At 40.4% G+C, this 23,464-nt stretch overlaps 1 protein-coding gene across 3 annotated transcripts in view; it reads right to left on the bottom strand.

Moving 5' to 3' along the window:
* Positions 1–19,193, bottom strand: part of triob (trio Rho guanine nucleotide exchange factor b) — a 107,035-nt gene extending 87,842 nt beyond the window's left edge. For 2 of the 3 annotated variants that reach the window (XM_085473200.1, XM_085473203.1), the window contains exons 1-2: positions 18,907–19,193; positions 3,502–3,555 (exon numbers count right to left, since the gene is read on the bottom strand). In XM_085473200.1, the coding sequence (XP_085329326.1) occupies positions 3,502–3,555; positions 18,907–18,976 (124 nt within the window). In that variant the 5' untranslated portion in view covers positions 18,977–19,193. The remainder of the gene's footprint in view (positions 1–3,501; positions 3,556–18,906) is intronic. The other variant, XM_085473201.1, reaches the window with a different exon arrangement.
* Between the last annotated feature and the right edge of the window lie 4,271 nt (positions 19,194–23,464).

The raw sequence follows: 23,464 nt of genomic DNA, 5'->3' as shown, positions 1-23,464 counted from the left end.
CGTGGGAATAAAACTTATTTCTAGGAAGCCGCCACAGGAATGTGAAATTTACAGAGAAACCTCAGGATCCTCCCACTGACATGACCGCTGCGGCACCGAGCAAACCTCCAATATCCCCACTCCTGCCAAACAGGTGAAAATACAGTGGCTTGCAAAAGTATTCGGCCCCCTTGAACTTTTCCACATTTTGTCACATTACAGCCACAAACATAAATCAATTTTAGTGGAATTCCACGTGAAAGACCAATACAAGGTGGTGTACACGTGAGAAGTGGAACGTAAATCATACATGATTCCAAACATTTTTTTTACAAATAAATAACTGAAAAGTGGGACTCAGTCCCCTGAGTCAATACTTTGTAGAACCACCTTTTGCTGCAATTACAGCTGCCAGTCTTTTAGGGTCTGTCTCTACCAGCTTTGCACATCTACAGACTGAAATCTTTGCCCATTCTTCTTTGCAAAACAGCTCCAGCTCAGTCAGATTAGATGGACAGCATTAATGAACAGCAGTTTTCAGATCTTGCCACAGATTCTCGATTGGATTTAGATCTGGACTTTGACTGGGCCAGTCTAACACATGGATATGTTTTGTTTTAAACCCTGGCTTTATGTTTAGGGTCGTTGTCCTGCTGGAAGGTGAACCTCCGCCCCAGTCTCAAGTCTTTTGCTGACTCCAAAAGGTTTTCTTCCAAGATTGCCCTGTATTTGGCTCCATCCATCTTCCCATCAACTCTGACCAGCTTCCCTGTCCCTGTTGAAGAGAAGCACTCCCAGAACATGATGCTGCCACCAACATATTTGACAGTGGGGATGGTGTGTTCAGAGTGATGTGCAGTGTTAGTTTTCCGCCACACATAGCGTTTTGCATTTTAGCCAAAAAGTTCTAAAGACTAATAGTTGTCCTATGGACAGATTCCCCCACCTGAGCTGTAGATCTCTGCAGCTCGTCCAGAGTCACCATGGGCCTCTTGGCTGCATTTCTGATCAGTGCTCTCCTTGTTCGGCCTGTGAGTTTAGGTGGACGGCCTTGTCTTGGTAGGTTTATAGTTGTGCCGTACTCCTTCCATTTCTGAATGATCGCTTGAACAGCGCTCCGTGGGATGTTCAAGGCTTGGGAAATCTTTTTGTAGCCTAAGCCTGCTTTAAATTTAAATTACAATAACTTTAACCCTGACCTGTCTGGTGTCTAAATCCAACCGAGAATCTGTGGCAAGATCTAAAAAAACTGCTGTTCACAAACGCCATCTAATCTGACTGAGCTGGAGCTGTTTTGCAAAGAAGAATGGGCAAGGATTTCAGTCTGTAGATGTGCAAAGCTGGTAGAGACAGACCCTAAAAGACTGGCAGCTGTAATTGCAGCAAAAGGTGGTTCTACAAAGTATTGACTCAGCGGACTGAGTCCCACTTTTCAGTTATTTATTTGTAAAAAAAAGGTTGGAATCATGTATGATTTACGTTCCACTTCTCACGTGTACACCACCTTGTGTTGGTCTTTCACGTGGAATTCCACTAAAATTGATTTATGTTTGTGGCTGTAATGTGACAAAATGTGGAAAAGTTCAAGGGGGCCGAATACTTTTGCAAGCCACTGTAGATTTAAGAGCGGCAGGACTTAGTGCTGCTGAATCTTTGATTTTATTGATCTTTTGCTGTGTTTTACTTGCATCTATTTGAAAGAGTGAGTGTAAACCCAAAACATTATTTTATTTTATATGCTGCAATATGCAGAAAATGGGTTTAAATGTTAAAGAATTTCTTCAAGTCAAAGACTGTTGCATGTAATTTAATTTTTTGCTTAATGCAATGTGTATAAAATTAAAAGATTAAAACTCATAATACAATTTTTAAAAAGAGGCTTTCCATTTGATTCAATTTAATATGACGGATTATGCATAAAAAATAGAATTGGGCTGAAAGGTCTATTGTGTTATTACGTATTCAGGTCGTGTATCGTGTTTTTAAAAAGTAACTAAGTAACTAATTACTTTAGAAAATAAGTAATCAGTAACGTAACGGGATTACTTTTTTGGCAAAGTAATCAGTAATTAATTACTAATTACTGTTTTCAAGTAACTTGACCAACGCTGATATACACACACGGGCTTAAACAATTCTTAACCCTCTTGCACTTTCTAACAGGGCTGCAGACACACTCTGGTAAAGGGTAAAAGCTTGTATTCTTCATTAACATTCACAATACATGTTTAAAATGCACCACATCAGCACAAAAGCTTTTCCACAAGGACACCTGCAATTTCATGTTACAGTGTAATAGATTGCTACAGGCAATTTGCTAACCTGACACTTAATTCAACAGCAAGATGATTTTCTTCACAGTAATTGAGAATGAACAATGAACAATCAGCCATAAGCGGCCAATACAATCTGATTACCTTTGATTCGCCGTGAGCAGCTCAATTTCTTAATTTCTGCCCGATTTTCACAGAAACACAAAGACACCAAAGCAGCTCTAATTTTTTTCGTGTCAACTTCAGGAATGAAGTTCAAAGTTCACAGGATTTAGCTGGTTTGTTCCAATCATTTTCACATTAACACCCATTCAGATTCTGGCAACAGGGAATAATAGCCCAAACGGTCAATTGAAAAGCAGTCTTCTTTTCATCCCTGGATGACCCAGTTGGAAAACATCAGGTCAAAACTGTGTCTCACAATCGACTAACAATGACACTCTAATTCTGTAAAACCCCACATGATATGCTTTTTTTTAATTCACTCTTAGCATGACAACACAAATGCACTTTCTGTCACTCTGTGTCAGCTTTTCTGGCACGGATTACACCAATCCCTTTAATTTAAATCAGACTCTCTGTGGAAACAGTCCAAAGACTTTTGGTGTTTTAGTCCAATACCGATTAAACGGAATGAACCGGGGCCAGGGAGTCAGGCCCACATTTATATGGTATAATCTATGATCTAAGTGCATACACTAATATGGGCCATTTAACTGACCTGCTTATACTGCAAAACAAATCACCCTGGCAAGTGTGACTTGATATATTTTTAGTATGTGTGTCCTGGGGGTATTGGGCTGAGAAGCAACAAGGTCATGGTTGCTATCTGATGCACAGAGGAATATGAGTGTAATGGGATTGGACACAGAGAGCTTTGATGGAAGACAACATTTTATTTAAAGTGGACATAGTATATGGTGTCAGCCATGTTTTGGGGGTTTCAACACTGCCTCTCTTCTACCCACACAAATACATATACTATAAAACTATGCTGTCCCAGCCATGCTAAACTGGAGAGCATTTTAAGTGTGAGCCTTCCTTCTTTGGCTATAGAAGTCTTAACAAACACAAATGTGCATTTTACAGACCTCTGAGGCTTTCGTGGAATTCTGTTTGATGTGGGACAAATGAGATTATGTATAACTTATTTTGTGATCGCTAACTGCGAGATTCACGGGACGTTAAGGGATCATGTGCATCTATTCCCCTCTGTAAAGGGATTTCTGATTAATCCCTCGTGACCTACCTGAAGTTTGACCGGGGCCATCCAGTTTGGATTCACATTTTGGAAGAGAGCAATCTAAAAAGAGACAGAGATAAAAATGAGAGAGGGAGAGAGAAATTTTAAGAAAGGAAATATAGAGCTAAAGGACTGCCCAGTGACCCACTAAAGCAGCAGCATGACCTTCATCACGTTTTAGTGTCCAAACATTAAAGCCTTGGGATTACAAATGAGAGCGAGTGAGCAATTCGAGAGGAGCCCTTTGATCTGCATATCTGGACAGACCCACCCTGAGATTAAACGCCATCAGACATTTTGTACGCAGTTCTACACACACACACACACACACACACACACACACACACACACACACACACACACACAGAGTTGTGTTTTCATATCTTAGTGGGGACATCTACCTGACATAATGCTTTCCCTAATCACATACCCTAAACATAACCTAATTGTAACCCTGATACTAAAAAAAATATTTTGAGTCTCAAAAATGTCTTCAAACTCATGCAGACAGGTATTTTGTCCCCATAACGGCTGTTGGTCCCACAAGTATAGTAACATCCCAGTTTTTGTTCCCCACAAAGATATGTAAACAAACACACACAGGCGTGCACGTTTACATAGATTTATGCCCAAACTGCTAAGCTGGAATCAATAATGTCAGTTTGAGCACCTCAATTAATTCAGGATAAAATAATCAATAATGACTCATTCATAATGGATCCTCTCCTAGTCCACACATCCAGCACACAAATCTAATTTTGCCAAATTCATACATAAATAAATAAGGCAACATTACTTCAAAGGGAACACTGATGTGAGAGACATTCCATGCCGATGACATAAACCCTTGAAAATAAATAAAAATGAATGAAATGACTCCAGACTGTAATAGAAGTTTCCCAGAAGTCAGTGCAGGTAACAGCTGGACCAAATGACCAAATCATCTTGTAGCCTGTAGAAGACTGAGAAACTCTTTCTGGGTCGCTCACTAGTTGTACACTATAGTGGCAAAAGATAACAGAGAGGAGAGAAGAGGGGCAGCTTAGTCCTTCACTCTAACTTTTCCTGGACTCCTTTATGAAAAGAACAGCCTGGCATATGCTGTCGCCTAGCCAGGATTACAGTAAGCACCTGTTCACGCACAGTACGCTTCATTTTGTACGTAGATAAAGTTTTTGGTCCAGTGAAAAGCACTAACAGAATTTTCAAGAGCTTATATATACATGCATGCACAGCAGCCTGCGAGAGACAGACAGGCAGTCGGAGACGCCAAAGGGAACACAAAACAGAAGGTAACCGTCTACCAAATACTGTGAAATAAACAAACCACTAGGTTAAAAATAATTGAAAGAATCTTTACTTGTACCTGAGGACAAGGTCAAGCTGTTAGGAGGTTTTAAAGTAAGTAGGAACTATCCAGATTTCTCCAAAATCTGCACAAATGAACTTCTAGAGAATAAATAATGCAGATTATTTAATGTAAGAGAATTAATATAAGAGAAATGTCATGTTTACAAAAGGGAAAACAGAGGAAAACCCTTTTAGAGCAACGATGATATAGAAAGATGTTAACCTAAATCCTGTGCCTGTTTTTGTGATTGTGTAGGAAAAGAGAGAGGGGAAAAAAGTGAAATCGTGCACCACTAAGTGTGACCAATCAAATTCATTTGAGTGCATGTGTAAATTTGACAACAGCAGAAGCAAGAACCAGTACTTCTGCAAGCCTATACATTAGGATGGTATGTTAGTTTGATCCTCAACCCATTTTATATAAAGGCAGAGAGGCTTTGTCGGCTAAGTCCGAGGAGCACTGGGCTGGCACTGTTCACGCAACACAGATCAGAGCCTGCTGCTGCCTTCAAAGCATGGGTGAATGATGCAGAGTCAGTCTGTTTGTGAAGGGAAGAGAGACTACACAGTTCCTGCTGGACAGAGTAAGTACAGCTGTTGGCAGAAGACAAGCAGTCACGGGCAGCACACAAGCTCACACATGTATGCAAACACACTCTGCAAGCTGTGCTTTGATTTTACCAAAGCTGAGCCCATGATGCACTTTAGTCCGATTTGTTGTTTTCATGCTGACTAAAGAGCGTCCTTGACTTGCCTGCTAAAGAAAGTAAAACATGCAGAGAAGAGCAGTAAAGAGAACGGGTATATTATCAGAATCAGCTTAAGCATAAATAGGAAAAGTGTTAAATTAAATATTCCAAAGTTAACAACACTATGTACAATATAAGCAAGATATTACAAGTGAAAAATAGTCCAGATGTCATAAGGAGGAGATGTAAAGTTTAATTGCAGTAGGTAGGAATGCTTTCCTGTGCTGTTCTGCGGTACATCGTGGTAGAATGAGTCTTTTGCTGACCGTGCTACTGTGGCTTTCCAGCAGAAGATGGAGAGGGTGTAAACTAAGAAGCTTGGAAAGAAAAGTGTCTGGACTTCTTTAAGTTGCTTGAAAACGTTTCACCTCTCATCCGAGAAGCTTCTTCAGTTCTAGGGTCAAATGGTGACACCAACTGTCTGCCATCTATAATCCAGTTTTGAGATCCCTTCACAGACGCCTTAACACCCACTCACATCCTGGGCCATCTGACCTCAGGAAATCACATGATAGGGTGGGGGCAAGGTTTCACAATGAGCTCACCAGAAACCCTGTCTGATTGTGACCTACACCCGTTTTCACACCTTGGCTCATGTGATTAGGTAGAGGATCATTAGGGGGTCCATTGTCCCCCTTGGGGGGGATACTCCCACAGGGCTTAAATCTGGGACTCTCCATCATTTGACCTTAGAACTGAAGAAGCTTCTCGGATGAGAGGTGAAACGTCTTCAAGCAACTTAAAGACGTCCAGACGCTTTTCTTTCCAAGCTCCTTAGACTACGATGACCTGGATGACTGAGAACCTTCACAGAGAAGATGTAATAGATCGTTAAATACTGTCCGTAACTTGGACAGCATCCTCCTTTCTGAAACCGCTGTCAGAGAGTCGAGCTCCACACCCACAGCATCACTGACCTTGTAGGTCAGTTTATTGAGTCTGTTGCTATCCGTTGCACCACAGCGCAGACAATGGCACTGGCCACCACAGACTCATAAAACTTCCTGAGCATCATCCGGCATATATCAAAGGACCTCAGTAGTCTCTGAGAATACAGATGGCTTTGGCCCTTCTTCTAGAGGGTTTCTGTGTTTTTAATGAAGTCCGAGGGTTTTTTTTGTCAATGTGATCACCGCGGTAACAGTATATGAAGTTTCATGAATGCAGCTTTTGCATGTGTGCTTCTGTGTGTGTGACAGAATATCATTTAAAGTTACTGCCATCAGCCTCATATAAAATTCAACAGAAAGACTTGAATTAGGAGCTGTAATTTTTTTAAAAGCAAGAAACTAGAGTGCACAGTGCAAGAATGAGGCCTCCTTTTCTTTCTAACTCTACGCAGGAAAAGCAACTGGTACTCTCGCTAACTGGTTTTATGAATGGAAAAAAATAGCACACTGCCTGACACTTGACATGCAACCTTTCTCTCAAAAAGTATTTAAAAAAATAGCCCCAGAACTCAAGCAGAGCACTGGCCTCATGAGTCATTGCTCGTGTTTTTTTTTTTTTTTTCTCAAAGTGCTTTTGGTGAAAGTAAAACTGAGACACAAAGCATTGCATGATGCTCCTGACTTAAAAGACTCCACATTCAGATACTACCTTTTAGAGCAGGGCGATATGGCCAAAAATATTTATCACGATATATATTTGAAAATTTGCGATAACGATATAACTGACGATATAATTGATGCGAGACAAAATACAACTCCACAACATTACTAACGCAAAAAGACAACCTTCCATTTATTTTCACTTAAACAAGAAGCTGGTTTTTATGTACATTAAAGCTTTATAAAAATGTAACAGTGCAAATGCAAATTCCTAGCTGAAAGTTTAACCAAAAGGCATTTCCAGTAGAAATGGGCTGACATATCCTGAGCATAACCATGTATAATATCCACTGAAGTTAAAAAGAGGTGCTTTGCAACATTAAACTGCAGTGTGCAGTACGCATTTTTCGGACCATAAGGTGCACGGGATTATAAGGCACATTAAGCGAAACAAAGCAGTCAGATAAATCAAACTTTATTAAACTCATTCTTCTTGCTTCCTCCACTTCTGTACCATTGATTCATTAATGTTGAATTCTCTGGCAGCTGCTCTATTCCCATGTTGTTGCAGTATATTAATGACTGACCTCGTATTGTGGATGGATTATCTCAGTTGTTCTTCTGACTGAAGTTTGGTCCGTTTACAGCATCCTGCCATGCGATTGCATTTGTCTCTAACTATCAGAAACCTTAACGTTAACCTTTTTAAGTGGAAAAGTGTTAGTGTTCGTCCTCCAGCTTCACTGTTTATATTATGCTAACATAGCTGTGTTGCTAGCGATCACGTAGCACATCATTAAATACCAGCTAGCCCAACTTCAGTAACCCTATAAACGTCACTGCTGTTTAGTTTCCTGTCTTCATTTATGTTGGAAGTGATAGCAGAGCTGTACGTTTGATTTTTTTTTCAGAAATCTCTCAGTCAGAACATGCTAGCGAAACTAGCGAGCTAACTTCCGCTAGCTTCCTGCTAACTTCTAACTCCATTAAATGTAATAAATTTTGTTTTCATGGATGCCTGGAAGTTAAACTTCATAGTTACACCTGGTAAAGCAGCAATGCTGATCATTTTATTAAAGATGAAAGAATTTAGACAATTTTTAATTCTCAGTGATGCTGCAGTGTTCGTTTGACCTGAAGAATGTGGAGTTTAGGACCCAGATTACTCCCAGATTTAAGAGCATCTTAGTCCGACAATAACGACGGCCGCTTGCATGTTCTGCAAAAAAATGTGCTTTGTCATGTATCTGACGGACAAACACCAAACCAGTTCCACATCACTGAAGTTGCACCATTTTTACAAACCAATTCTGGTTCATTTGTTTCACTCAACAATCGGCCATGTTCGTATGAAAACAAAGCCACTGTGCATGCGCGTTTTACTCATATTCTATCGCGATATTTCATTTTCCTATCGTTGCATAACATTATACCGGTATTACCGTGAACGGTATAATATGGCCCAGCCCTACTACCTTTGCCTGAAAGAGAGACGAGATAAGGGAGGCTATAAGCAGAAAGCTTGAGAAAGGAAGAATCATATTTTCGTTTATGAACATATGGAACTTCATATGACGATGTAAAGCATTTTATAATCTCTGCATTGGTGTCTCGGTTACTGAAGGTACAAGAAAAGAATGGAATTAGATGTGGTGGGACTTGCAAACAGAAGATCTGAATATTACAATAAAAAATCATTACTTGGATATATTACAACCCTGAGCAGAAGCGAGGTCTGAAGTAATGATGGAAGGCTGTGTGGGAGAGAAGTGGAGGAGGCGAGGAAAGGAATGAAAAAGGACAGAACGAGTGGGAGACTGCAGTTGAGTGATAGGCTTCGCTCTTATCAGATGGGGGATTTGCAGAAGACACAGAGACGAACCCACAGCTTATTTTTATGACCTGCAATCCTCCTTCATCCACCCAACCCCCCCTGTGCTTCATAAGCCCGGGGCGACGTGGGTGGGATGTAGTGATTTATACCTATGTGCACGTGTGTGTCATATGTATATGAATGTGCATGTGTTAGAACACAAGACGAACGTACTGGAATTCCTGGTAATTGACTTGACACTAGTAACCGATGCCATTCACATATGTGCACAAATACTCAGCTGATCTTTCTGGATAATTTTCCTGTTAACCACTTTAAATGAACGAACGTGATCTCTGTCACGGTGCAAAATAAGGCAGCGTAGTTTCACTCAAGACCTTAACTCAAATTAACTCAAGAAAATAAATGGCAAACTGAAAAGTTTGATTGGCTTCATTAAAGCTGAAACAACCGCGGCACGTACTTCCACATTTCCTGTGTTAACGTAATGGCCCAGGCCATGTCGGTGTGTCTTCAAAGCGACTCCACAGATGTACGTGACATTTTACAACAATCAATAACTTGGCGTGATGGAGTGTATTACGACTCTCAAAAAGGTCGAGAGCCTTTGATGAGATCGATCAGCATGGTCTGGCTGTAAAACAGGTAATTGCCTCACTGTGCACCCTTCTTGATTGTCTTTGCCATAAAACTCTTAGAAATGGATCCCGATATCTGGCCCTTATAATACAGTGTACAGTAGGCTTTTTATATAAATTCACAGTAAGTGGAGGATTAACTCTTTATTAGCCATATCAGCAACTTTGTGAGGGTATTTCAGGCACACAGGCACCAGCATCTGGTCTGTTTATTGCACATGCTCAATTTGATCACAAGTGGGATGGAACATAAATGCCACTCCACTGCAACATATATGTTTAAGGGGGAAAATTAGTACATCTGTTTAAATTCAATTTGCTAATATCAGGGATTAAATACTTTCCATACAGTTTGACTCCTATATAAGTCTCACCACACTGCCAATGCTTTAAATTGAAATTAGGAATTATTAATGCCTTAAACACACTGTAAAGCTACTCAGTGGGTTAGATCGGACCCTATGGTGGGCCAGTTTTTGCTTACTGGCTGTGCACAACTGATTTATGGGTCTGTTATCTCTCTCTTACATGGAGAATTAATTTTGGAATACGCTGTTGCTTGCACACCTGTGAAAGATAATTGGATTTTGAAGGAAGATTTGGACATTCAGCAGATGATAAACAAGCATAAATGGTTAAAAACTTACTGTAAGGCTCAGCATGAATGTGCAAATATTTATTACTTATGGTACAAAAACCGAAAGTATACAGTATTAAATGACCAATTTGAGAGAACTCAAGTTCATAAGCACTCCTTTTGGTCCAGTTTGTATCACTTTGTTTTCAAGCAAGCGCTCTGAAAACAGCCTAAAACATTTCCTGGCTTCGAGATGTTGGCATTTAATATACATAATCTGCATGTTTTGTGGACAGCGTCTTAACTGTTGGCTTTAGAGCAAAGGTTCTAACATTTCTGACGAGCACACGAGTAAAAATGTACACGTCGGCCAAAGATACAGAGAATCTCTACTGTGAATAAAAACAGCCAAGCAATGACGCAATGAAGAATAACTGGACTTTCCAATATTTCGAATGTTTGCTATCTTAAGACTTTTTGAAAATATGTCTTAAAACTATGCCAAAAAATGCAGTTTACTGAATAGTTTTCTGATGCATGAAGTCTAAATAACACACAGTTTTACTCCAAATCTTTGTCCCACAAGGAGGTCGGCTAGGAGGAAAACACCCTGATGAGTGCAGCCACACAAACCTTGGGCTGCGACCTGGCCAGTCATTCAACCAGCAAAATTTCCCCCCGTTTTGCTGACAGCTTCTCCATCTTTAGCCTGTGGCACTATGTGGATTATGATTGATCGACAGTTGCTTGTAAAGCCAGTGGAGTTAAAACTTTGATCTGCAAACATGCTACAAGTCAATCTTGGACTTTACTCTGGTTTTCTCTGCTGCGTCACACTTATTTAACAAATAGTTTATTGGTTGTTGTCATTTTGGCTTCTTTTACTGATTTTTAACTATTACCAAGGTACTAATTCTTGACCACTGCCTTATTTGGCATTGGACGGTATAATCAGCTGATGATGGCTAATAAAGAAGAGTTAAAATAAAAGAAAAATGATTATTTAGTAGTGCTGTCAGCATTAATCTTGTAAAAATGACGTAAACTCCATAACCGCATTAACGCCACAAATCTCCGTTAGCGAGTTAATGCGGATCGCCCCTTACGTGGGGCTGCACGGCGCTAAGGCATTAACGAGCTAACCGCGCCAAAGCGTTAACGAGCTAACCGCGCTAATGCATTGATGCTGTGCAGCCCCACGCATGGGGAGCTCTGCGTTAACTCGCTAACTCGATTTGTGGCATTAATGTGTTTATGGCGTTAACGTCATTTTAACAAGATTAATGCTGACAGCACTATAATTTAGGTTTTTTTTAAAAATGTATTTGTATACAGTGACACAGAATGAGGATGCTTTATTTTTATCACATTTGCAAGGCAGACAAAAGCGTTACCAATGTTTACCACTAGTCAATTACTCTAAACCCCTAGTTCTAAAGTAACATTTCACATATAAAAATGTTGGTTCATGTTGTTACTCTGTGCAACACTTAAATACACTCATATATCCCAGCGTTAAGGAAGGCAAAGCTACTTATCAGCCTGTTTCTTGTGATTGCACACACAAATGCTGCCATGAAAGAGATTGTTATTTTGTCCTTCTGTAACTAGCATTTTACAAAAAGCATAGGGATATCTATGTTTTTCAAACTAGTCCTGTTTTTCTGTGGAAGTTTACCTAACAGACTCTTTAAGCAGTGCCGGCTGATTTAGCAGCACAGGCACTGCCAATCTAAGCTTACAGTCTTTAACTCTGACCAACTGCCAATTAAGCTGCTCCGAGAAGCGACCGTAAGGTCTCAGCCTCAAGACCAGAGTAGCCTACATTTTGCAGGGTGTACTCCACCCAAGCCTCAGATCTATAATTTGATGACTGAAGGGTTTTTTTGTCCCTCTAAGTATGTCATGTCCTCTCTTTCTGGATCTCACTCCAGTTCCCCTCAATCCCACATTTACATTCACTTTCTTCAATCTGTTTCTCTTTGCCTTCACTCTGCCGTTTCTCTCAGTACACACTGCATGTTTTAAGATGCATACTGCACTGTCTGTTGAAGTTCTCTTCCTCATCTAAATGATTATATAAGATTTACGCTTGAGTCTGCAAGGCAACGCTAGGTCGTTATGCTTCCATCGATTGCGAGTGTGCTCAACGAAAATAAAGAATCACTGCTTAGTGATCTGGCTGCTATTGCAGCCTGCAACTGGCAGAGGTCACTGGGTTCACTTTGGGCACGGAGAGAAATGTCTCACTTTAATGTCAGACTGACTCTGGTAATAATGATTGAAGCATTTTGATTCTAGTCTTAATGCAAGAATTACTGAGGGACAAGCCATTAAAAGCAACATGGACGGAGCCTCAGTAAGTATCACTGTTAGTCAGTCGCTGGTACGATTCTGTAAACTTGTCTATGCAGTACAAGGTTGTCATAATAGTCCCTAATAGTCCAAGATCTGATATCCCAATGTTGGTGTTGTTCCTACATCATGATAATAATCGTGGTCTGGAATCAGCATTGCAACTGGCCAGTGAAGTTGCCATACTATTATGTTAGCATTAGCCAAAGGGTTAGCTAGCAAACCAAAATGAGTTACCTAAATTTGGCTGACAGCAAACCTAACTTGATAATATATGTATGTCTTGTATATAGTATTAACAAAGACAACATTTATTATGCTTACTATATGTTTTTAACAGTACAAGCACAACAACTGCAAATAGTTGTTCATGCCATAAAAAGTAGATCTTTGCAAAAAACCTAAACCCTAGGGCTGGGCCATATCACGGTAATACTGTTATAATGTTGGGCAATGATAAGAAAATGAAATATCGCGATAGAATATGAGTAAAACGCGCATGCGCAGTGCCTTTGTTTTCATATGCACATGACGGAAAAGGCATGGTGGCTATGGAGAATGAGTAGGGCAAAAGCAGATCATTGAATGAAACAGATGAACCAGAATTGGTTTGTAAAAATGGTGCAGCTTCAGTGATGTGGAACTGCTTTGGTTTTTGTCCGTCATATAGCCACCAAAGCACATTTTTTTGTACATGGCGCTCAAAAATCTGTCAAAAAATGTTTTAGTACGACTTTGCATTATGTCTACCATAGTCAGGAGCCACTTGGAGTAATACGTACTGTGCTTCAACCTAATATTACCGTATTGTGTGTGTATAAGGATCCCAAAATGGCACCTGTTAAGAGACATGCGTATGAAGCGGATTTTAAACTCAGTCGTGCAGAACATGGGAATAGAGCAGCTGTGACAGAATTCAGAATTAATGAATCAATGGTATGGAAGTGGAGGAAGCAAGAAGAATGAGTTGAGTATGGTTTGACTAATCTGACTGTTTTGTTTCACTTAATGCGCCAGAAAAATACGTATTTGACTTATTTATTTGGCACACTGCAGTTTCATGTTGCTAAGCACCTCTTTTAAACTTTTGTGGATATTATACATGGTTATGCTGAGGATATTTCCGCCCATTTTCACTGGAAATGCCTTTTGGTTAAACTTTGCAAGGAATGCAAATTCCTTGCAAATGCAAGGAATTTGCATTTGCACTGTAAAATTTTTATATAGCTTTAATGCACATAAAAAACAGCTGCTTGTTTAAGTGAAATAAAACTGATGGGGTTTTTTGCGCTGATAAAGTTGTCGAGTTGTAAAGTATTTTTTTCACATCAATTATATCGTCAGTTATATCGTTATCGCAAATTTTCAAATATATATCATGATAAATTTTTTTGGCCATATTGCCCTACCGTACTAAACCCTATAGTTTATTGATATTATGACTAAAGATGCCAGTCCTATGACCAATGTAGTTGACTGCAGACTGGGAATATGGCTCTAATGCAAGATGTTTTGACAGTTATTGGACCTTCTTCCAACATACATCTGGTTGCTTTTACGCCAATTGAGTTTCACAGTGCAGCTCTGTACAGTATTGCGCAGGGCCAGTAACTTCATTTAGCATCACTCAAAAGACTATATGAATTAATGCCTTTTATAATATACCATCATCCCAGTTTTATTTTTTTGTCTTGCCAGTAAGGCTTGCCCCAAAGCGCCTTAATGTATTTGAAAGCGGTTAATCAGAAGATATGATGGGTTGCAACATAATCTGATTTGTTGGCTCATATTGCTAGTGATGCAAGTGTCACATCACTGGCCATATGGAATACAGAAGACTCTATTCAGCAATCTGCCAAATTAGAAATTGGCTGCACATCTTAATGACAGACATGCTGTATGTATGACATTACATGGAATAGAGTCATTTAAGCATGAAATAACACTTATTGGTCAATATTTGTAGAAGTCAAACTGGATAATGATTTGCATTTTGCACAACTTGTAATGTAGAACATGCAATACTCACTGCAAACTGCAAACTCAGAGCACTGCAACCCCAGTTCTATAATTGTCTGAATGAATGAATGAACAGAAGTTTAAAATCCCAACTTTACTCACGCACTCTTACATTATTAACAGCAAACCCAGGAAAATAACTATATACATGACAAAGAGTGCTGTTCTTTGACAGACCTACACTTCAAGTTTACTCATTTTGACAATGAGTGGATTTTTAGGTTGCAAATTAATGGTTGTATTGCACATTAAATAAGGATAATTGTATATAATAATTAGAGCAGGGCGATATGACCAAAATATTTATCACAATATGCATTTGAAAATTTGCGATAACGATATAACTGACGATATAATTGACACTAGACAAAATACTTTACAACTCGACAACTTTATTAGTGCAAAAAAAACCCCATCAATGTATTTTTACTTAAACAAGCAGCTGTTTTTGATGTGCATTAAAGTTATATAAAAATTTAACAGTGCAAAAGCAAATTCCTTGCTGACAGTTTAACCAAAAGGCATTTCCAGTGGAAATTGACCGACATATCCTCAGCATAACCGTGTATAATATCCACAAGTTAAAAAGAGGTTATACACACACAATACGGTAATATTATGTTGAAGCACAGTATCACTTCGCGAGGCTCCTGCCTACGGTAGCCGTAATGCTCCGACAATCCATCAAGCAGTGCGGCTTCGTAGCTTAGCAAAGTCGTACTAAAACATTTGACAGATTTTCGAGCGCCGTGTACGACATAAAATCGTTAAGGGGCACTGTTGATTTTCAGAAAAATCAAAGGATTAATTTTAAGTGTGCCGTATTTTGAAAAAAAATACGGTAATAACGACGGCCCGCTAGCATGCTCTAGCAAAAATAGTGATTTGTTGTGTATCTGACAGATGAAAGCTAAACCAGTTCCACACCACTGAAGTTGCAGCATTTTTACAAACCAATTCTGGTTCATCCGTTTCATTCAACGATCCGCTTTCGCCCTTCTCATTCTCCATCGCCGCCATGCTTTTTCCGCCATGTGCATATGTAAACAAAGGCACTGCGCATGCGCATTTTACCCATATTCTATCGCGATATTTCATTTTCTTATCGTTGCCCAACATTATACCGGTATTACCGTGAATGGTATGATATGGCCCAGCCCTAATAATGATATATTACAAAAAACTATATATTTAGATAGGCGTAGGTAACTTATTATAGATCAGTGCACAGTTACACATATATTATTGCAATGAGGGACTGTGTATTACATAGCTCTATTTATTTACATATAGTGTATATGTATATATTAGACTGTATAACCAAGAACAGACATATAATGAGTTAAATAGGGAATGAATAAGCATTTGCTCCACCCACTCATTTTCAAACAGGAAATGGTTGATATTTTATAGGATTTCAGTCTATTGAGTTTGACTGACATGGTTTTTTCACATTAATATGATGGCTTTCTTTTATTTAATGTTTCTTGGGCTTTTTTATCTTTATTTACATTAGTTACATGTTCAAAACTAAGATCTCATCCATACAACTTTCATGCTCATTTAGACAGATAAAGATATGGAACAGTTCCTGACTTCTATATCTAGGGAAATCTTTAGTTATGAGCAACTTGCCTTGATCACAAATGACCTAATATTTTCACAGTTACGTTTTCGAGTAATCAGCTGTTGCACCATGATGCCTTACTTCAAATAATTGGTCCAATCCAAAATTCAAACTGGAAACAAAGGAGTATTAATACATATTCTTGATCTGATAGTCAACTGATTGTGCTATTTATATAAAGGATAGGGAACAACTAAATATAACTATGAGGAGTGTTATTGTACTGCCATGCCTTATGAGGTTTTCGCTGCAGTTAGGTGAAAATCTTGACGGATGCTCGAACAGCTGAGCAGCTGAATATGTCTCATCTTTGACCAGTTGCAACATTTTCGAGATTAGAGTCTAAGTCATGGCACAAGAAACCTCGGAGAGTGACTCAGCGGCTGAGCTGTGATCCACAGCAACAGTGTGGGACTCAGAGATGGAGCACCATCTGCTCACTGAAAATAATCACGCGGAGATGAACACTGAGTATTTTCGAGGACCAGTGAGAATATTATCCGTTCAGGTGAGGCGAATTAAACACCAGGGCTGGATGTGGATGTAAATGTGTTGATGAAACTCAAATCACTTTCAATCCAAATAGTCCACCAGCTTTATACATAATGTACAAGCTTAAATAGTTATCCAGATCGTAAAGACGTTAGTCTTTCTCTAAGTCAGACTCTTAGTCAGTGACCAAGCTGTTCAGGTAGCCCATCGATCACTTTAGTGTTGGTTCAGTAAAAGAATCTGCTACCTTTTGTTTTCCTTCACTGACTAACTAGGGCACCACAGTGCACCCACTGACACACACTCACACACACAAATTCCCAAAATAGGTATTCAGAATCAACTAGGATGGGCAGCTGTTTGGCAATATTTCAACATGGAACGGGCTGGCATGGATTCAAGCTATGCATGCAGGAACAAATTAATTAATTGACATGTTTGCATTGGGCTGAGAGTAAAAAGGTATAGAAATAGAACATAAAAAGAAAGGTCAGGGAAATTGATGAATGAATCAATCAGCTTTAAGGAGATGTACATAGAAATTAATATAAGAGTGTTGAAAGGAGGAAACTGCTAAATGGTAAAAATATATCACTTTCAATGTCAGATTGATTTCAGGTTATTAATGTATTTGAGTGCACATGATTTTGTGCTTTTGGGCATATTTTTCAAAGTCTCAAAAAGCAAAGAAAAGCGTAACTTTCACCTTTGAACTGTCCGACAGTATTCACAATGCATTTTGTTGTTTTCCCAGAACCTTCTTTTTCCATACTTTCTCTTCATAATAGGCTCTCGTAAAAGTTTCTTGAGGGCATAACCTATTTCTGTCTCCATCATGAATACTGTATGAACTGCATTTGCTGCTATATAAACAACCAAGCAGCCCAACTTCACTCTGAGCCAACTTTCCAGCCTGATACAACACAGCTATAGGAAAATACATTGGCAGGCATCCAACCAACCGTAACAACGGATTTGAATACAATCCATTTTGACAACATTCCTTACTGTCTGACTGGCAGGGAAGGCAATATCCAGGAGAAGGTATGGGGTTTATATCGGCTGTTTAAAAAGTGCGCACGTGCAAGCGCAAGGCTGCTGCATTTTATCAAATAATTTTCACTTAAGTGGTGTAAGTGTGTGTGAGCGTGTGTGTTCCTACAAGTGGATGTGGTGGACAGCAGACCCCAAGGCACCAGGTGTCAGAGAGAGAAACAGCTGAGAGAGAGAGACAGCTGCTTGTGCTGTTGTGTATCAGAGGTGCTCCCAATACTGGACTGTCAGCCTAATGATTGTCAGATTCGATTAAAGAGGTATGCTATAAAGGCTGAATAGGATAAAAAGAAAACATTTAATCATGAATGTGTTAAGTCTGTTTAAGATACAGATTAAAACAGATCTTCCTATAGAGTGGAACACATAAGGAATTATTATCACTGGAGTAAGGACACTCTAGTTATCTGAAATGACAGATCAAAAACGGATTAAAAAAAATGTTTGCCACAGACACCTAAATCTTAATGCATGGCTGATATCAAGGAGGCTTAAAGCCCTCTAGGACCTATAAATAGTGTTTACATTATTTCCATGGTGAGGGATAAGGCTGGCAGGCCAATCCTTGTTTGTTGTGATGATGCCATCATATCAGGGAGGCTCTACGCTGTAGAGTGCAACCTATTGCCCATACATGCATCTATGGCCTAGCCTATGAGTGCATAAGATGATGAGAGAGGTTCGCTAAGATCCCCATCTACTGGCTTCCCGTGTTTCTCTCTATTTGAAGACATGGAAAATACATTTTACAAAAGGATCGAGTCACATCTGGTGGGGTTTGTGATGGATAGTGTGTGTATAGCATCAAAACACTCCTTCAGCCCGAGGAGACCACGGTCTAGTTCTATCACATCCACACCTTGTTGTAGCCTAGGCTGCTTGGTCCAACCCAAAATGGGGTCACTGCATAATAATCAAATCCCATATTTCAGGAGGTATGATTGGTGGTTGTCATTAAAAAAGGTGCGACATGACAACTGAGTGGTTGACTACAATGTGGTAAATAACTACAAAACTGTGAGCATCTCTCCAGCACGTCCGACGCGCACTCTGCATCTCGCCCATCACTGCTTTTTGTCATATTTGGCAACAATGTGGCAGACCACCAGTGAACACGCCGATAGCTCAGGGTCTCCTAGAGGGAGACTCGCCCCTTCTCTGACTTACCGGATTTGAAAAACGCCGCTATGTCTGCCGCGTCCTTCCCAGCCTCATCTAGCCCCTCTCCTGCGCTCATGGCTGCGCTCGCTTGTGCGGAAATAGCGATAGATATCCTCAAAGTGTTAGGTTGCTGCAAGAACTATTATATCAGCAAAAGCGGGTCCTGATGCCGATCATTGAAGCAGATCCGCTCATATAGTCGGTGCTCTCTTCATTAAGCGAGAGACCTTCTCCTCCATTTTGGCCGAGAAGGGAAAATCCTGGCGACCGATCGGCGGCGCTCCCGAGTTGGGGACGTGAGGCCGACAGCCGGGGAGGAGGAGGAGGAGGAAGGGGGTGATAATGAGAGAAGGCGGAGGTAAAAGAGGAGGGGAATAGGAGGACTGAGGAACGAGGGCTATTCCGATTCGAGGGGTGGGTGGGGGTGGGATATCCTGGGATTCCGTTTCGGGGGGTTTTGGTGCAGTGTGCGCCACCCAAATTTAGTGTGCGCCACAGCACATCAGCAGTCCCAGGCGTCACTTAATGCGGTGCTGATGCGGGTTGCGTGGGAGTCATACCATAGAAATTTATGCTTTAATTGCTTCAAGCTCAGATATTACATCAGATGTGATATGGAGAGGCACAGATGTCCATGTCGGCACAGTGAAGTTGTATTCACATATCTTACTTTCTCATATAGTCCAGGCCTTTCTAACGAAATTCTTACGAAGGAAAACACGATTTCACATGTCCACGAGGGTCACTGAGTTCTGGTGTTGCATCATTTAGTTCCCGGTTTGCTTTTAGCTGCTGCGAGGTGTCGCGTGTCTTCTCTCAGTGATGCCAATCCACCCACGCTTTTAGTTATAACAGGGTGAAAACGACCGTGGCAGAGAATGACATCATCATCCTCTCTTCATCTCCTCTGTGATGAAGAGGATGCTACGGCATGAGGTCATTTGCCCCACAAATCTAACCCAGTTCAACAGGACAGCTGCAGCTCAGTCCTGGAGGAACAGGACGCTGCTGCCATCTAGGGGTTGTCGTCACATATTGCCTCGGGAGGTCAGCAGCGCTGCACGGTGATGTTTGCGAATAGAAATTGACTTTATTACCTCCAGCAGTTGGCGCTGTTTGTAAAAGTAAGCATATTGACTAAGCCAGTGACTCTCACCCAGGAGTCCAGGAACTAAACGGGGTGCTTTTACACTTTCAGTAGAACAATTAGGTCACCTACTTGGACATATAAATAAAAAGAAAGGAAGGAAAGAAAATCTAGTTAAGTAGAAATAAAAAGGTATGGAAGGTAATAGCATTAAAAACGGCTTCCTAAACATTTAAAATTGAATAGAAGCTCAAAGTAGTGAATTAACTAGTAGTAAGTGTGTCATCAAATGACTTGAAGTCGATAACAAGAATCTTATACATCAGGCAGGTCATCTGGGGTAACTTTTATAGCCTGCAAGGTCAAGGTGGCCTATTAGCTGAAGAACCACCCATGTAGCAAGTTATCTGTGATAGTAGGCCAGAGAATGGTTGGAGAAGGTGGGAGAGATGAAAGTTGTGAAATTAACCATAACTGATAAATGTTTAACTGAATACAACAGTTGAGAATAAACAGTATAAGGTCAACAAATTAAGAAATGGTTCAAGTAGCTGAAAGCTAAGAGACTATATAGTTAAATTCAGTACAGTGCAAATGTGTTGAGCCACCACTCATTTCTTTACATTTTCCTCGAAAGATAGAAAATAGGTGCAGAAATTTATTGAGTCGTGTGCAACTATACATGGCAATACTAAATGATACAGAGTTTGTATAATCTATCTATCTATCTATCTATCTATCTATCTATCTATCTATCTATCTATCTATCTATCTATCTATCTATCTATCTATCTATCTATCTATCTATCTATCTATCTATCTATCTATCTATACTCAAGGAATGCAAATATTGTACTGTGCGGTCATGTCTAGGACATTGACCTATACCAAGAGTATATTATTGATTTCTTCTCTCTGCTTACACTGCAGACCAGTGTCAATCTGTGGGAGAGTGAATCCCTGGAGTATGTTACTTGGCACACACCGTACACACCGGAAAAGGCAGAACAACAAGCACATCCTTCCACCTTTTGTGCACAACTGGAGAGCCTACAGACAATGACATTAAAAAATATCACACATTACAATAAAAAAGTTGATCTACAAGTGTAAGTCCTTCTCTGGAGGCCAGAAATGGAGCAAAGATTACACTAATTTCTATGCTAGACTTGCTGGTCTTGGTACTCATCCAGATCACTTACATCTTGGTGCAAGTTCCTGTATGTTGTCTGTCAAGGTTCTCAGTCATCCAGGTCAAAGACCTTGGAAAGAAAGTGACATTGCACCTCTCATCCAAGAGGCTTCTTCAGTTCTGAAACCAAAGCGTCCCAGGTTCAGGTTCTCGATGGGGATATGAGTACAACACACAGTACCACAGTCCTGGATGAGACAACGAACATTCACGAGTACGTCAGGAAGATGGCCACGACACGCTCAGTGAATATCTCAGGCAGCAGAAACTCAAGAAAGAAGACCAAGATTAGGAGCCATTTTTACAGTTTTTCTCAGTCACTTTGGTGCGTTCCTCAGAACACCACTAACATTTGCACAGCAGTTAGTGCATTTCCCAAAACAATTAGTGCAAACTGCAAAACCTAGTGGATAGCCTGCAAAAGCACGTCACATGCACAGAATTGATTATCCACACCTCAAAAGCAAGTATCCATGTCAATGAAACTGTCAGTGCCATCAAAATGAAAAGTCTTGACACCATCTTTATGAACAAGATAGTCAAATGGCATTGTCATGTTTCCACTATGACAGTTTATAATTTCAGTGTTTCCCATTGCAAAAACAATTGGTGACACCTGAAAATGCTGACGACAGCACTATGGCCTACCTGTACAGCCATCTGAAATGTGCAGTAAAGTCACTGTAGATGTTATGGGAGTCTTGGGAGTAACTGAGACACTGAATACGTACGTTTCACATTTCCATTGTGTAGAAGTGTTTGTAATCCTACAGAATTGTGCAAAAGAAAAATATGCTACAGTCACTTGTGCACTGTAGAATACATGTAAACATAAAATCACCCATTTGGTAGAGCTGTGCACTAATGTGAACAATAAACAGCACATGTAACAGTACAGTAAATCATTCTGGCACATCCAGACGTTCCTGTCTGTCTGGCCACATATTTTCATCTACATCACAACAGATGTTATCCCTCGCAATGCAGCGAGGAAAGTATCTCCTGGAGTGGCGAATCCATCCTCTGCAGGACCCTGCTGTGATGTCGTCACATGCTGCATCCATGGCTGCTAGCAGGGCCATTTGCTCATGTGGATGCCGGTCATAAACTTTCAACCTCCAGGCAGAGAAAAACTCCTCTATTGGATTAAGGAATGGGGAATATGGAGGGAGATATTCAACCAGAATTCTGTCATGTGCTGCAAACCACTCTCTGACCTGATGGGAGTGGTGAAAACGGACATTATCCCAGACAACAACATACTTGCTGAGTTGGCCTCCACCTCTCTCATTCTCAGGGACTAGGTCCCTGTAAAGAGTGTCTAAAAATGTCAGGAGATGTTGGGTATTGTATGGACCAAGAAGGGGGATATGGGTGAGGACGCCGTTGTCTGAGATGGCTGCACACATGGTAATATTCCCTCCGCGCTGACCAGGGACTTCAGTGGTTGCCCTCTGTCCAATGCGATTTCTTCCACGCCTTCTGCCTTTGGCCAGATTGAAACCTGCCTCATCAACATATATGAATGTGTGCAGTGTTTCCCTGGCTTCCAGCTCCAGTACACGCTTTAGAGAGAGACAGAAATGCAATGTCACAATATGCCTGTGTACAGTAACGAACAGTAATGCATGCATTTAGTAAAACACATTGTAGAGTATGTGCTGTGGAATTGCAAGTGTACTGCATGAAACTACGAAGTACTGTAAAACAGTTTGCAGTGCAGAACATAGAAGACCAGCTTTACCTGCACATACTGGTGACGGATCTCCTTCACCCTGTCACTGTTTCGTTCAAATGGCACTTTATACAATTGCTTCATGTGGATTTCATTTTTCTTGAGTACTCTGTCAATTGTTGAAATTGAAACAGATTCAATATTGCCAAATACCGTGTAATTCTCTATGACAGCGCTTTGTATTTCTCTCAGCTTTATTGCATTGTTTGCAATGACCATTGCACAAATGGCTTCTTCTTGCTGTGGGGTAAAAAGGGGCCCTCTCCCGCCTCCGCGAGGTTGTCTTACAATCCTATGTGGTGCAGAGTGAACGTTTTGTGAAATTGCAAATACAGTACAGTAACATGTGATGTGTCTGAGATGGCACAGTACAGTACAGTGTATTACTGTTTGCATACCTGTTTTCCCTAAGGAATGTTTGAATGATTGAACTGACAGTAGTTCTTCCAATATTGGGTTGCACCCTTCGACCAGCCTCCTCCATGGTGAGGCCGTGATTGACAACATGGTCCACAATTGTAGCCCTTATTTCATTAGGAATCCGCCTATA

This window comes from Copadichromis virginalis, linkage group LG11, assembly GCF_057382275.1.
Source record: "Copadichromis virginalis isolate Kocher_CV1m ecotype Utaka linkage group LG11, C_Virginalis_male_GT1.1, whole genome shotgun sequence".
Taxonomy (NCBI): Eukaryota; Metazoa; Chordata; class Actinopteri; order Cichliformes; family Cichlidae; genus Copadichromis; species Copadichromis virginalis.
This window is presented reverse-complemented; position numbering and strand designations above follow the sequence as displayed.